This window comes from Pituophis catenifer, unplaced genomic scaffold (genome assembly GCF_029215685.1).
Source record: "Pituophis catenifer annectens isolate HBS135680 unplaced genomic scaffold, rPitCat1.0.hap2 SCAF_15, whole genome shotgun sequence".
Lineage (NCBI taxonomy): Eukaryota > Metazoa > Chordata > Lepidosauria > Squamata > Colubridae > Pituophis > Pituophis catenifer.
The window spans coordinates 6,080,871-6,097,135 of record NW_027256895.1 but is presented as its reverse complement, the minus strand read 5'-3'; the positions used below and the strand labels follow the sequence as shown (position 1 = coordinate 6,097,135).

At 37.2% G+C, this 16,265-nt stretch overlaps 1 protein-coding gene across 1 annotated transcript; it reads left to right on the top strand.

Moving 5' to 3' along the window:
- The first annotated feature begins 144 nt into the window (after positions 1-144).
- On the top strand, positions 145-9,275 carry LOC139324792 (vomeronasal type-2 receptor 26-like). Its single transcript, XM_070954539.1, has 4 exons — positions 145-173; positions 1,216-1,507; positions 7,944-8,070; positions 8,377-9,275. The coding sequence occupies exons 1-4, from the start codon at positions 145-147 to the stop codon at positions 9,273-9,275; spliced, it is 1,347 nt and encodes a 448-aa protein (XP_070810640.1).
- The last annotated feature ends 6,990 nt before the right edge of the window (positions 9,276-16,265 follow it).

Genomic DNA, 16,265 nt, shown 5'->3' with positions numbered 1-16,265 from the left:
ACTGAAATACAAACTTCCTTATGGACAGGAAACACAAATATTTTCCCTGTGACAAACGCCTGAAGATGTTGTTCCTTCTGATGTTCTTGGTGCAGAAAGCAGTTACTCTGAGCTGCCCTGCAAGTGATGCTTTCCTGATTCCCCATGAGTGGTACCAGCCAGGTGATCTCATCGTGGGTGGGATGGTGTCTCAGATAATTCATACCTTTTTTGAAATAGAATTTAAAGAACATCCTTCTCTAATAACTTATGAGTTACCACTGTAAGGATTTTTTGTCTTTCCATTCATTTTCTAATTTTATTGTTTATATGACTAATAGCTCTTTGAGAATAAATGCATGTTTTTTTATATTTATTTATTATTATTTATTAGTTCAATTTATAAGCTGCCCTTCTCCGGAGACTCAGGGCGGCTTACAATTCATTAAGCAATAGCCTTCATACTTTTGTATATACCTGCTTAGTAGGGCTTTCAGGCCCCCCTAAGCGGTGTTCTTTTTTATACAAAGTCAGCTTATTGCCCCCACAATTCGGGTCCTCATTTTACCTACCTGGTGAGATTTGAACTTGCAGTAATTGCAGGCAGCTGGCAACTAAGTGCTACTTTAACAGCACTTAGTCCACTGTGCCACCAGGCTCTTATGTCAACTTACTCTTGCTTCAAAGTTATCAAATTGTGAGAAAACAAATTATTTTCATTGGGTTAAAATCTTACTCATAAAATGTCTGAAACTGTTCTGCAGGAAGTCTTTTGGACACTATTTAGGGGGAGGATAATTATCTAGTCTATGCAGTCACTCCTTGCATAACTTACATATATTAATCATTTTCTTTTCACTGTATTAAGTCTAACAAGAAGTCTTTTGGAGAACATTTGGGGAGTGTAAAATCATTAAAATGATCTAGTCTGTGCAGTCACTCCTTGCATAACTTACATGTATTAAAAGAGTGATACTTGCTGGTTGTATTCGATTTTGTGCCAAACTGATAGAAATAAATGTGAGTGCTTGAAAAAAAATCACAACATTGTTCTCTACTTATTTGTGGCAAATCATGGAAACACTGTACATAGTTGAAAACTATACAAATTATTGAGTGTTTTTACAAAGACTCTCATCTTCTCACTTACAAAAGAGACAGAAGTGGTTATTACTCATATATTAATGGTTTCACCATAAAAGAATTGTCAACGTATTTTGTTTAACCTATTTGCAGTGTAATAACGAAATTCTACCAGCATGCCCTCACCTTGGCCTTTGCTGTGAACGAAATCAATGAGGACTCCCAGATCTTACCTAACGTCACTCTCGGGTTTCACCTTTATGATAGTTACAACAACCCAAGGATGACCTATCGCACCACACTCGACCTGCTTTTCAAATCCCGGGAATTTGTCCCTAACTACAAATGTGATAGCCAGAAGAATCTCATGGCCATCATTGGGGGACTAAGTCCTGATACATCATCCTTTATGGCAGAGAGTATAAATGTCTACAAAATTCCACAGGTAGTTTGGGGTGGAGTGAGAGAGAAAAGTCTTTTGAAAAGTCTTTCTCCAGGAATTTAATTAAATACACTATTATCACCCCTCATCTGTTTTCCCCACAACTCAATAGACTGGCTCAAGGTAATCCAATGAAATCAAAACCTTTTATTACAATCATAGAGGTGTTTTGACAGCCAACAAGGAATAGGTTGCAACTCTATTTACTTAATTTTGCTTTGTGTATGATAAAAATAGTTTAGTGAAAAACTAAACTATTTTTCTTAGCAATTGTTGACAGATTGGTGCTGTAGGGTTAGTTAGTATTTTGCCATGCCTTTCTGCAGGACTTCAATTTTACTCTCTTTGCTCCCCCTTCTGCAATTGTTCACACAACTCAAAATGTTGGCTCAAAATAATCAGTCAAGAAAGTCTAAATCTTTTATTACAATCATAGATTAGAAAATTTAAATTTAAATCATAGATTACACTACAAAATTTGAGAGGGTCACCTAAGATTTGACCACTATCTGTGGTGGAATCTGGAGCTGTGTCAAGAGGAGGATAGAAAGGCCAGCTAGCATGTAGAACACAGAACATAGAACATAGAATAATAGAGTGGGAAGGTTTCTTGGGGGTATTCTAGTCCAATCCCCTCTTTGAGCAGGGGATCCTATACCATTTCATATAAATCACTGTCCAGTCTCTTTTTGAAAGCCTCCAATGATGAAGCACCCACAATGTCTGAAGGCAAGTTGCTCCATTGGTTAATTGTTTTCACAGTTAGGAAATTTCTCCTTAGTTCTAGGTTGCTTCTCTCCTTGATTAGTTTCCATCCATTGTTTCTTGTCTTGCCTTCTGGTGCTTTGCAAAATAGTTGTCAGCTCTTCTTTGTAGAAGCCCCTCAAATGTTGCGCTATTGCTGTCATGCCTCCCCTAGTCCTTCTTTTCATCACACTAGACATACCCAATTCCTGTAACTGAATTCTTTTGGATATCTCTATAATAATTGTCGTAAAGGAAGACATGATTAATCCTTTCTATTCCTCCAGAATCTCATGGGCATAGTCTTTCATGTACAAGTATTTTGTTTTATCTGCTACAAAGAAGGGAAGAAGGTAGACCAGTAAGTCTAGCTCTTAAAAATCTTTTCCTTAGGCTGAGAAGAGTTCACAAGCTCAGATATTTAGCAAGTTTCCAGATGTTCTAAAAGGATGAACATACTGGAACTCTGTATTAGGAAAGTGAGTGTGGTTGTAATCTAGTTATATTTCAGATGAGAAAATATTTCATCTTGGGGTTTTAGTTGCTTCTCTTTCTCATCAGAATTGTCATAATCTACACAGAATTGGACAAATGTTCAATATAGGGAGACCTTCATTAAATTTCTAACAGTCTTCACATTTGTCCCATGATTTTCATGAAGAACGAATTTCTCTCTTTTGTATCTTTAGTTGACTTATGGTTCCTTTGCACAAGAAGACTTTCAGATTACTGAGTTATTTCCACTTTATTGCATGGTCCCAAAAGAGGAGCATCAGTACGCTGGACTTATTCAACTTCTTCTCCATTTTGGATGGATGTGGATTGGACTCTTTGCTTCTGAAAATAAGGAAGAATGTTTTTTGCAGAAACTGCAGCCGTTGCTTTCACAGAATGGGGTCTGTTTAGCTTTCACAGAAAAAATTCCACAACATATCCACTTGGAAGATTTGTCCCAATTGTCTAATTCAGTCTCAATTATTGATGAGAAACTGTTAGATCAGAAAGCAAATGCTTTTCTGGTCTATGGAGAAACATTTACAATAGTGTGGCTCAGAACTGCCATGTTTCTAAGGGATCCTGAAAATAAAGAGCGTGCATTATGTAAGAAGGTTTGGATCCTGATGAATCCAATTGATTTCATTCTGATGGGAACTCAAAGGAGTTGGGATCTCCAGATGTTCCATGGGGCTCTTTCCTTTACTGTGCATACAAGAGACATTCAAGGCTTTAAAGAATTTCTTCAAGTCATCAAACCTTCAACCCACAAAGATGCATTTCTTCAAGAGGTTTGGGAGCAATTGTTCGATTGTTCATTTTCAAATACAGAATTATCTTCAAAGATCAATGAAACTTGTAGTGGAGAAGAGAATTTGGAGAATCTACCTGGTGCTCTGTTTGAATTTCAGATGACTGGCCAAACCTACAGTATCTACAATGCTGTTTATGCAGTGGCACATTCTTTGCATGAGGCAGTGAGATCAAAATCCCAACCAAGAGAGATTCAAAGGGTTGAACTTCGAAATCTGCTGCCCTGGCAGGTAATCTTTCCATACCACACCTATCTTGTATTTCAATGATTATCCACAATCATCCACAATCTAATATAGCTTATTTACCCTCATTTATGGCTCCAAATCAATAGAGAAACTGAGGCAACAAAGCTATTAGTTTTATAAAATAAGAGGGTGAACATAAACTGTGTCCTTACTAATTTCAGTATACTTAATGGGATTTACTGTATGCATCAATTTTCATTGTATAAATAACTTTTATTTGAGCTGCCTCCTGGAATACGATTGATCCCGGACCTCCGGACCTTCCGTAAAGCCCTGAAGACGTTTTTATTTCATCAAGCCGGCCTAGCCTAAATGGTTTTTTAATTGGGATTTTAAATTTTATGGATTTGGGATTTTAAATTTGGGTAGCCAATGATTTAATTCTTTTAATTATCTTAACTTTTGCATTTGTATGTTTTTTAATTTTGGCTGTTCACCGCCCTGAGTCCCTTCTGGGAGAAGGGCGGTATACAAATTAAATTAATAAATAAATAAATAAATAAAACTTTTCACCTCCACATAGAATTGGCCTGTCTTGTAAATTTATCCAATCTGATTCCAAGAATAATTCAATTGCATTGTGTCTGAAGGCAGTCTTTCTTCTTTTTGTGCCAACCCACCCCAATGAATATTTGCCTGTCATTTTTCATTTTTCTTATTAGATTGTGAATAATAATTCTCACCAGAGCCATGGTGGCGCAGTGGTTAGAAAGTAGTACTGCAGGCTAATTGTCCTGAATTGCTGGTTGCCAGCAGTTCAGCAGTTTGATTCCCACCGGCTCAAGTTTGATTCAGCCTTCCATCTTTTCCCATCCTGCTTACAATCTTTTTGGACTGTTGCCTTCTGGCCGAAGATACAGAACAATTAAAACTCGGACCACACATTTTCTGAATAGTTTTTATCCCACAGCTATAATTGCACTCAACAATGAACTAAAGGGCCACCATCAGTGAGCTGTTGAACAGTATTACTTGGTCTGTTGTGTGGATGTTTGGGAGGTTTAAGGGTGGGGAATTGCAGTGGGTGGGAGTGTGTTTGGGGGTTGTTATGTGTGTTGGACCTGGTCTTTGGGTGTTAAGTGAATTTCGTTGTATGGGTGTACTGTGTATACACGTACAATGACAATAAAGTTATTCATTTATTATTGTAAAGCACAGTGAAGTGGTATAACTGTCCTAAAGGTGCTTTTTCAAGAGGCAACTGGACTTTCTGGATTTTCTTTGAAGACGTTTCACTTCTCATCCGAGAAACTTCTTCAGCTCTGATTGAATGGTGGGGAATGGAAGGATTTATACTCCTTGCAGACAAGTGGTCATTTGCATTCTTTTAGCGAGTCGTTAAGATCACCTGGAGGTTTATCTGAGTCATCAGGATTTCCTGTGTGGTACAAATGGGTGTGCTTTCTTCTTGGAACTGTTGAAAGGACTCTGTTGTAGATTGTAGATAGATGATGTTGTCTCCATCCTGTTTCCCCTGGAAGTAACATTAAAGTAATACTAGAACAGACCTGTGTCTTTCTCTGAAATATAGATTATCTATATTCTACGTGTACTTATTTGATATTTGTTGGAGCAATGGGAAAAATGAGTAAGTAAAAGTTTAATATATTGGAAACGTCTTCATTATTAATCTTCCATCTCTCTCTCTCTCTCTCTCTCTCTCTCTCTCTCTCTCTCTCTCTCTCTCTCTCTCTCTCTCTCTCTCTCTCACTCTCTCTCTCGTAGCTCCATTCATTTCTTCAAGGCATTTCTTTTAACAATTCAGCTGGGGAGAGAGTGTTCCTGAATGAGAATGGGGAAGCAACAGGTGGTTTCGACATCACCAACTTGATCACTTTTCCAAACGGATCCTTTCAGAGAGTTAGAGTTGGAAAGATGGGTCCTCATATTCCCAATACAAAGGAATTAATCATTGATGAAGAGCTGATTGTGTGGCACCCAGCTTTTAACCAGGTGTGGACTCATTTAGTCAACTATTCCTTGATGCATTGTGATGCAATATTGAACACAGTCCTCTTTAGAAATCTAATTCTGTACAAATATTGTCACTGATCAAGCTTTCATCACATTGTCAAAATGGTATTACAATTTAAAAGACAGGTATTCATATTTGGATTGCATTTCCATTTGAAATCACAGGAGTCACAGTGCTTCCATAATATTGTAATCACATATATTTCTTTATTCATTCTGCCATTCTCGAAACATGCCCTTTGCATGTCCTTATAATGTCAACTTTTTAATGGATAGTATAAATATATGATGGCTCAGTGATTAAAGACAGTGTGCTTGTCAGAGGAAAGCTTACAGCCTGGGTTTCAGACCTGAGCACCACACAATAGGATTAACTCCCTTTCCTGCCTCAGCTCCTCCCCACCTAGAGAGGAGGGAAACCTTTACCTTATAAATACACCTGGATAAATACCCTTTAGGAATTCAAATATTCTTTTTTGTTTGTTTGTTTTATGTTTGTTTTATTTTATTTTTATATATACATCAACATCAATACATGAACAGTGTGGCATCTGGGTATCGTTCATTTTGATAAAAATAACAATACTAATATCAATAATATTTGTTTAAGCTTATATACTCCTAGTATTAATACTCCTATTTGTGTTAAGATATAAACCTTCATTATGAAATTATTCAATATTTCAATGTATCATTCTAATGCCAATTACAACATTGTTTAAGCATGCATAATAATACTATCTTTCAACCTCTAATCTTTCCATTTAATTCTTTAATTTATTCTATTTAATCAGGCCATCCTTACTAATCCTAGTATAGTACACATATTGTATTAAAATCTAATCCCCTTACTCCATCCTGACAACAATCACCATATTATTTATACATACATATTAAATCCATCTTTCAACCTCTTATCTTCTGTCCATTTATTAATTTTATAATACATGTATCTTTATTTCTACTTCTACTTCTATTCTAACTTTTAATCAGGCTCCCATTATATTAAAGAAAGAAGGGGGGAACAAAGAAACCCCTTTCCTTTCTACCCATCTCTTGCCCATTTTAATATGGCTGTTAATAAGACTGTTTCTGTTTCCTCTTTCTATATTCCTCCATCTCTATCCTCTTATGCTGCCAAGCCTCCAGGGTATTTGCCCAAACTCCTATCTCTTTTTCAATGGTTTCTTCCCATTCTAATTTAAATTTCTTAAAATACTTTCCCCCTGATTTGTTTCATTCATCATTATAGTCTTTATTATCTTCTCTTCTTGTTTTGCTTGTTGATTTATCTGTTCTGTCTTTTCCGCCATTCTTTCTCTTGTCTCCTCCCTCTCCTGGGCATCTTGGCCTTTATTCATTGTCCCTTGTAGAATCTTTTCTATTTTCACCATCTATGCTTTGCATTAAATTGGTTATCTCCCTGAAGTTCTTTGTCATTGAGTCCTTAATGCTTTTGAACATCAACAATATTTCTTTTGATCTTCCACTCATTTCCCCTATATGGAGCATCTCGTCTTATTTTAATAAGGTCCACTTTTACTCAATAGTTCAACAAACATATATTCAGGCCTAATATAGCTCCTCAAAGAATACTTTAGTCACAGTTCTTTTATATCCCAGGGTTATTCAATCACATGTTCAAGTAGTCAAGGAAACTCTCCAAATATCTCTAATGTCCCCTCGATAAGTTTAATCATATATCTTAACATTCAAAAATTGCTTTACTTAGGTATCTTCCTTGTTCTCACAATTGCACTACCCATAGTCATAAGGTAGATAAGTATAGAACAGTAAATATCACCACAGTTTTCCAAATAAATGTTGTTTATTTTTCTAATCGAAAATTTTCCCAGGGTTGTAGAATATGGTATATTTTCCTTTGTCAGTAGATGGCGCTCTCAGCAGAAGAGATTGCGACTCTCTGCGACCTGCAGGGTGCCCCTCTTTTCTTCACCACCCCTCCAGGGTGTCTTTCGTTCCTTTCAGAGCCCTTTAATGTGGAGAACTTGGTGTGGGAGCTCAGAGACCACTTCTCATGTCCGATATCGCTGTGATATCAGCCAGAAGTCACGAATTCAAATATTCTTCTCACTACCATGAATGAGAACGTTATAAACTGTTTAAAAATTTCCCTTTACAAAATCATTTATATTTATCTCCAGGTTATTCCATTTTCTCAGTGTAATGACCCTTGCTACCCTGGATACTGGAAGAAAGGATTGGAAGGAAAGCAATTCTGTTGCTACAACTGTGTTTGTTGCCCAGAAGGGAAGATTTCAAATGAAAAGGGTAAGTTAGACATTCCAGCAAGTTTTCATTGGATAGACTTAAGCAAACTATAATACACTACTTTAGTGTAGCAAATAGTTTTGTGAGTTCTTCAAGGTGAATATTCATTTCTATACTTGTGAATCACAATCTGTTGTTCTGAATATAAAGTTTGCCCATAAGAGCTAAACTCTTACATCCATTCTCATATACTTCTTTTTTTTTTTTTGAAAAATAGAAAAAGTCAAAATGCCCTAAATTTTAAGAAATTTGAAAATGTTTCAAAAATGTGAAATGTATAAACACTTGCCTTGCCTTTTCTTTCAGATATGGATGACTGTTTTGAATGTTCAGAAGATCATTATCCAAATAAAGAAAAGAGCGGCTGTATCTTGAAATTGCTGGTCTTTCTAACTTTTAAAGAAACTTTAGGAATTGGTTTATCCTTAGCAGCTCTTTGTTTCTTCTTCTTGACTTCGTGGGTACTTGGCACTTTTATTAAGCACAGGGATACTCCCATTGTCAAGGCCAACAACCGGTCCCTCACCTACACCATCCTTGTCTCTCTTTTGTTCTGTTTCCTCTCCTCTTTGTTCTTTCTCAGCCAACCTGACAAGGTGACCTGCCTTCTCCGACAGCCAACTTTTGGCATCACCTTCTCAGTGGCCATTTCTAGTGTACTGGCCAAAACCATCACAGTGGTTGTGGCTTTCATGGCCACTAAACCTGGATCACAGATGAGGAGATGGGTGGGGAAAAGATTGGCTTTTTCTATTGTCCTTTCCTGTTTTATTGTCCAAGTATGTATTTGTATTCTTTGGTTGTCAACATCACCTCCATTCCCTGAGTTGGATATGCACTCAGAGCTCCAGGAAATGATTTTGCAGTGCAATGAGGGATCAGCTTTCTTTTTCTACTGTGTCTTGGGCTACATGGGTATCTTGGCCATCGCCAGCTTTATTGTGGCTTTCCTTGCCCGTAAATTACCTGACAGCTTTAATGAAGCCAAGTTCATCACCTTCAGCATGTTGGCCTTTTGCAGTGTGTGGATCTCCTTCTTTCCAGCCTATCTGAGCACAAAAGGAAAAGCCATGGTAGCTGTGGAGATTTTCTCCATCTTCTCCTCCAGTGCTGCATTACTGGGATGCATATTTCTGCCCAAATGCTACATCATTGTTTTGCGGCCTGACCTCAATCACAGGGAGCAACTGATAAAGAGGAATTAACACTTGGTGTAATATTTCTGGCTTTGAGAAATTGCTCACAAAGAAACTGAGAAGGATTGGTTGCTATCCATAGGAGACATATAGAAGTCCTTAATTCTGACAACAGAGGATTGATGGAGGATTATCCTGACAACTAAGGTTTATTATAGTTGCCAATTGCAAAAGAATGCTTATTGCAATCATTCTCCAAGATACTTTAATTAAACACCATCCTTCTTTCAACACCCGAAGATTGAAAGACATTGAGAATTCAGTTGTCGTATTAGAAGATTAGAGATATTGAATCAAATCATGTTCAATGTTTGCAGTTTACTTATTTATTTATGTAGAAAATTTATATAGCTGCCTACTTTCTCACAGTGACTCTAGTCAGTTTACAAGCATTAAAACACAATAAAGAAAAAAAAAAGACTATATTCCCCTCTGGCAACAACACACAGTCAAATAAGCCATTTGATGGGCTCCCTACGCCTGCGAGCAAAACCAGGCCTCCAGGGCCTTACGTAAGACTGTCCAAGTGGGGGCCAGTCTCATTTTTGAAGGAATGGTATTCCAGAGGATAAGAGCCACCACGGAGAAGGCCCTTCTTCTCTGTCCCACCAAATGTACCTCCTTAAGGGACATTTTCATGGTTTTTCTATTGTCTATTTATAAATGACTTCATAAATATAGTAAAAAGGGAATTGCATTTTATGAAGATATATTTAACATGGTATCAGGGGGATATCCTTTTTGGATAAGTGTGGGGTCTTTGAAATGTCAATGTTATAGAGCTTCTATGCCCAGTCCAGTTTCCTTTTGGAAAATCACTTTTGGGACAACCAACAATAAAGGAACCAGCACTCAGGAAATATATTGCAGACTATAATTTCATCAGATAGCAATGAAAGTTTCAGAGAAGACATTCAAGTGTTCTTGTGTGACAACATACATGAAGATCAGGATTCCCTGAGGAACACACAATGTACTGAAACAGGGCCCTGGAAATTGTGAAAGTCACACCCAGCAACCACGATTTTTCTTTTCTTTGAGTATCAGTTCAATATCCCCTACTCTGGTTGGTGGCTTTGGACTTCCCTGCTCAAAAAAGATTACTCCATTCACTCATAAATGAAATATTTGACTTCAAAGCCAGATTCAGATATGAGAGTCAGTTTGGTCTAGTGATTTATGCATCAGGTTAGAAAGCGGAAGGTTATGAGTTCAAGGCTCACCTTAGCCATGAAAGCCTACTGGTGTAACTTTGAGTCAGTCAATCTCTCTCAGCCCAACCCACCTTTTTGATTTGGTGAGGAAAATAAGAATAACAGAATAACAGTGTTAGAAGGGACCTTGGAGGTCTTCTAGTGCCATCCCCTGCTCCAGCAAAATGTCCTATACCATTTCAGACAAACAGTTGTCCAATCTCTCCTTAAAAACCTCCAGTGATGGAGCACTCAGAGCTTCTGGAGGCAGGTCCTCCCACTTATTAATTATTTTCACTATCAGGAAATTTTTCCTTAGTTCTAGGTTGATTCTCTCCTTGATTATTTTCCATCTATTGCTTTGTGTCCTGCCTTCAAGTGCTTTGGAGAATAGGTTGACCCAGGGGTGGGCTGCTGAGGTTTCGAAGGGGTTCAGGAGAACCTCTAGCTAAGTTTCTGTGCAACTCGGAGAACCCCCAAATCCCACTCCTAGCTGGCCCTGTCCCACCCACCGCATGCAGCCTCTTTTGGATGCAGGTAAGTGCAGGGCATGCACGGAGTCTCAAGGAGGGCAAAAATGGGCCTACCAGAAGTTTGGGAAGACCAGAAATGGTCCCTCCGCCGTGGTGGTGGATACTGACTAGGCCACCTCCACCATGGCTATGCCCACCCAGCAACCTGGCAAAGAACTCCTTGCTAAAAATTTATTTTAAAGCCCACCCCTGAGATGACCCCCTCTTCTTTGTGGCAACTCTTTAGATATTGGAAAACTGATATCATATCTATCCTATCCTATCTTATGATATCTATCGTATCACATCACATCACATCACATCACATCACATCACATCACATCACATCACATCACATCACATCATATCATATCATATCATATCATATCATATCATATCATATACCATATCATATCTATCATACACTATAATAGGAGGAGGAAGGTATGTTTGATATCTTCTCTGCCTTGAGTTATTTGTAAAAATAATAGAAGTCAGAACGCAAATAAAATAAGTAAGTAAATAAATAAAGATTTGGAGGGGTAGATTATTAAACTCGAGCCAATGGCTAATGCTACTTTCCAAATATCAGCATTAATGTTCTCATCTTTTCATTCTTCAACATTCTTGGACTGAAAATGTGGATAAAACCTCCAAAGAAATTATTGGCTATCTCTTCAGTCCTTAAACATGTAAAAAATATTTCCTCTTCTCTGCCGAACAATTCTATTCATTTTATATGGAAAATGGGAAAATGGGATTCATGTAAACATGAATTTCAACACTTAAGACTATTTTTAATTGCCAATGTCCCTTAGATAATTTTTATTAGTATTTGCCCATTTGGAAAAAAAAAGTTGAACCATCACTTGAATTACTTATTCTCTCACCAAAAACAAAATAATTATTTCCTACAGGAATCAACATATTATTATTTTTTTACCTAGGCCAAAACATCAAGAATTATGCATTTAAATTCAGCAACAATTAAGGTATCAATCTGGTTATAAAGTAACTCTTGAACCCCAGGGAGTTTGTCACAAAGGGATAATAATGACTCCGTCATATTCATTGCTACAAGTTTATTCTTTTCCAGAACATCTGTTCAATCCTAGTGACAGTCAGTATAAAATTTGCACACACATGGAACTTCAAATAGAAAATGATGGGATTTCTGATTAGGTGCATTGACAGATATCAATCTTGGCTCAATCATTGAATGAACCACTGAAATACAAACTTCCTTATGGACAGGAGACACAAATATTTTCACTATGACAGATGCCTGAAGATGTTTTTCCTTCTGATGCTCTTGGTGGAGAAAGCAGTTACTCTGAGCTGCCCTGCGAGTGATGCTTTCCTGATTCCCCATGAGTGGTACCAGCCTGGTGATCTCATCGTGGGTGGAATGGTGTCTCAGATAATTCATACCTTTTTTGAAATTGAATTTAAAGAACATCCTTCTCTAATACCTTATGAGTTACCACTGTAAGGATTTTTTGTCTTTCCATTCATTTTCTAATTTTATGGTTTGTATGACTAATAGCTCTTTGAGAATAAATGCATGGTTTTTTATATCAACTTACTCTTGCTTCAAAGTGATCAGATTGTGGGAAAACAAATCATTTTCATTGTGTTAAAATCTTACTCATAAAATGTCTGAAATTATTCTGCAAGCATTCTTTTGGACAATATTTAAGGAATATAATTATTTAGTCTATGCAGTCACTCCTTGCATAACTTACATGTATTAATCATCATTTTCTTTTCACTGTATTAAGTCTAACAAGAAGTCTTTTGGAGAACATTTAGGGAGTGTAAAATCATTAAAAGTATCTAGTCTGTGCAGTCACTCCTTGCATAACTTACATGTATTAAAAGAGTGATACTTGCTGGTTGTATTCGATTTTGTGCCAAACTGATAGAAATAAATGTGAGAGCTTGAAAAAAAATCACAACATTGTTCTCTACTTATTTGTGGCAAATCATGGAAACACTGTACATAGTTGAAAACTATACAAATTATTGAGTGTTTTTACGAAGACTCCCATCTTCTCACTTACAAAAGAGACAGAAGTGGTTACTACTCATATATTAATGGTTTCACCATAAAAGAATTGTCAATTTATTTTGTTTAAACTATTTGCAGTGTAATAACCAAATTCTACCAGCATGCCCTCACCTTGGCCTTTGCTGTGAAGGAGATCAATGAGGACTCCCAGATTTTACCTAACATCACTCTTGGGTTCCACATCTATGACAGTTACAACAACCCAAGGATGACCTATCACACCACTCTGGACCTGCTTTTCAAATCCCAGGAATTTGTCCCAAACTACAAATGTGATAGCCAGAAGAATCTCATAGCCATCATTGGGGGACTAAGTCCTGATACATCATCCTTTATGGCAGAAAGTATACATGTCTACAAAATTCCACAGGTAGTTTGGGGTGGAGTGAGAGAGAAAGTCTTTTGTAATTAATAGTAGATGCTAGTTGTTTGCCATACCTTTCTATAGAAATTCAATTAAATACACTATTATCACCCCTCATCTGTTTTCCCCACAACTCAATAGACTGGCTCAAGGTAATCCAATGAAATCAAAACCTTACAATCATAGAGGTGTTTTGACAGCCAACCAGCAATAGGCTGCAACTCTACTTACTTAATTTTCCTTTTGTATGATAAAAATAGTTTAGTGTAAAACTAAACTGTTTTTCTTAGCAATTGTTGACAGATTGGTGCTGTTGGATTAGTTAGTATTTTGCCATTCCTTTCTGCAGGACTTCAGTTTTGCTCTCTTTGCTCTCCCTTCTACAATTGTTCACACAACTCAAAATGTTGGCTCAAAAAAAATCAGTCCAGAAAATCTAAATCTTTTATTACAATCATAGATTAGAAAATTTAAATTTAAATCATAAATTACAGTACAAAATTTATCTTATTTGAGAAGGTCACCTATGATTTGACCACTATCTGTGGTGGAATCTGGAGCTGTATCAAGAGGAGGATAGAAAAGGCCGGCTAGCACGTAGAAGACAGAACATAGAATAATAGAGTGGCAAGGTTTCTTGGGGATATTCTAGTTCTACCCCCTCTTTGAGAAGGGGATCCTATACCATTTCATATAAATCACTACCAGTCTCTTTTTGAAAGCCTCCAGTGGTGGAGCACCCACAATGTCTGAAGGCAAGTTGCTCCATTGGTTAATTGTTTTCATAGTTAGGAAATTTCTCCTTATTTTTAGGCTGCTTCTCTCCTTGATTAGTTTCCATCCATTGTTTCTTGTCTTGTCTTCTGGTGCTTTGCAAAATAGTTTGACCACCTCGTCTTTGTAGGAGCCCCTCATATATGGGAACACTGCTATCATATCTCATGGTTTTAGGGAAGATCTCCTTTCAGCCGCTTCCTGCCCATTCCCAACTCAAAGCTAGCCAACATTTTCACTGCTGCCCTCAACTCAGCTCCAGATTCCACCAAGCCACCTGATAATAGACCACAACTCTCTTTGGTATCTCTTGGTTGGGTCTGATAGTAATAACTGAATTTAAAACTCATCTGATTTTCTTTGAAATTGTTGAAGGATTGGGCCTACGTGGTACTTTTGGAGATCTCTATCATAATTGCAGTAAATGAAGACATAATTAACCCAGAATCTCATGGGCATACTCTTTCATCTATAAGTATTTTATTTTATCTGCTACAAATAATGGAAGAAGGTAATCCAGTAAGTCTAGCTCTTCTTTGTAGATGCCCCTCAAATGTTTCACTATTGCTGTCATGCCTCCCCTAGTCCTTCTTTTTATCACACTAGAAATACCCAATTCCTGTAACTGAACTCTTTTGGATATCTCTATAATAATTGTAGTAAAGGAAGACATGATTAATCCTTTCTATTCCTCCAGAATCTCATGGGCATAGTCTTTCGTGTACAAGTATCTAACTTTATCTGCTACAAAGAAGGGAAGAAGGTAGTCCAGTAAGTCTAGCTCTTAAAAATCTTTTCCTTAGGCTGAGAAAAGTTCACAAGCTCAGATATTTAGCAATATTCCAGATGTTCTAAAAGGATGAACATACTGGAACTTTGTATTAGGAAACTGAGTGTGGTTGTAATCTAGTTATATTTCAGATGAGAAAATATTTCATCTTGGGGTTTTAGTTGCTTCTCTTTTTCATCAGAATTCTAATAATCTACATGTCAGCGTTCCAAATTAGGCTCTTTGGAACGCTGACACTACACTGAATTAGACAAATGTTCAATATAGGGAGACCTTCATTAAATTTCTAACAAGCAGTCTTCTCATTTGTCCCATGATTTTCATGAAGAACAAATTTCTCTTTTTTGTATCTTTAGTTGACTTATGGTTCCTTTGCCAAAGAAGACTTTCAGATTACTGAGTTATTTCCACTTTATTGCATGGTCCCAAAAGAGGAGCATCAGTACGCTGGACTTATTCAACTTCTTCTCCATTTTGGATGGACGTGGATTGGACTCTTTGCTTCTGAAAATAAGGAAGAATGTTTTTTGCAGAAACTGCAGCCGTTGCTTTCACAGAACGGAGTCTGTTTAGCTTTCACAGAAAAAATTCCACAACATATCCACTTGGAAGATGTGTCCCAATTGTTCGATTCAATATCAATTATTTCTGATAAATTGATAGATCCAAAAGCAAATGCTTTTCTGGTCTATGGAGAAACATTGACAATAGTGTGGCTCAGAAGTGTGATGTTTCTACGTGATCCTGAAAATAAAGAGCATGCATTATGTAAGAAGGTTTGGATCCTGATGAATCCAATTGATTTCATTCTGCTGGGAACTCAAAGGAGTTGGGCTCTCCAGATGTTCCATGGGGCTCTTTCCTTTACTGTGCATACAAGAGATATTCAAGGCTTCAAAGAATTTCTTCAAGTCATCAAACCTTCAACCCACAAAGATGCATTTCTTCAAGAGGTTTGGGAGCAATTGTTCAATTGTTCATTTTCAAATACAGAATTATCTTCAACGATGAATGAAACTTGTACTGGAGAGGAGAATTTGGAGAATCTACCTAGTGCTCTGTTTGAATTTCAGATGACTGGCCAAACCTACAGTATCTACAATGCTGTTTATGCAGTGGCACATTCTTTGCATAAGGCAGTGAGATCAAAATCCCAACCAAGAGAGATTCAAAGGGTTGAATTTCCAAATCTGCTGCCTTGGCAGGTAATCTTTCCACACCTATCATGTATTTCAATGATTATCCACTATCATCCACAATCTAATATAGTTTATTTACCCTGGTCTATGGCTACA

Excerpts from the sequence above, each read along its gene's own strand:
- LOC139324792 (XM_070954539.1), top strand. The coding sequence starts at position 145 with ATGAGTGGTACCAGCCAGGTGATCTCATC. Across the intron at positions 174-1,215 it reads ACCAGCCAGGTGATCTCATC|TGTAATAACGAAATTCTACC; the intron begins GTGGGTGGGATG and ends ACCTATTTGCAG. Across the intron at positions 1,508-7,943 it reads ATGTCTACAAAATTCCACAG|GTTATTCCATTTTCTCAGTG; the intron begins GTAGTTTGGGGT and ends ATTTATCTCCAG.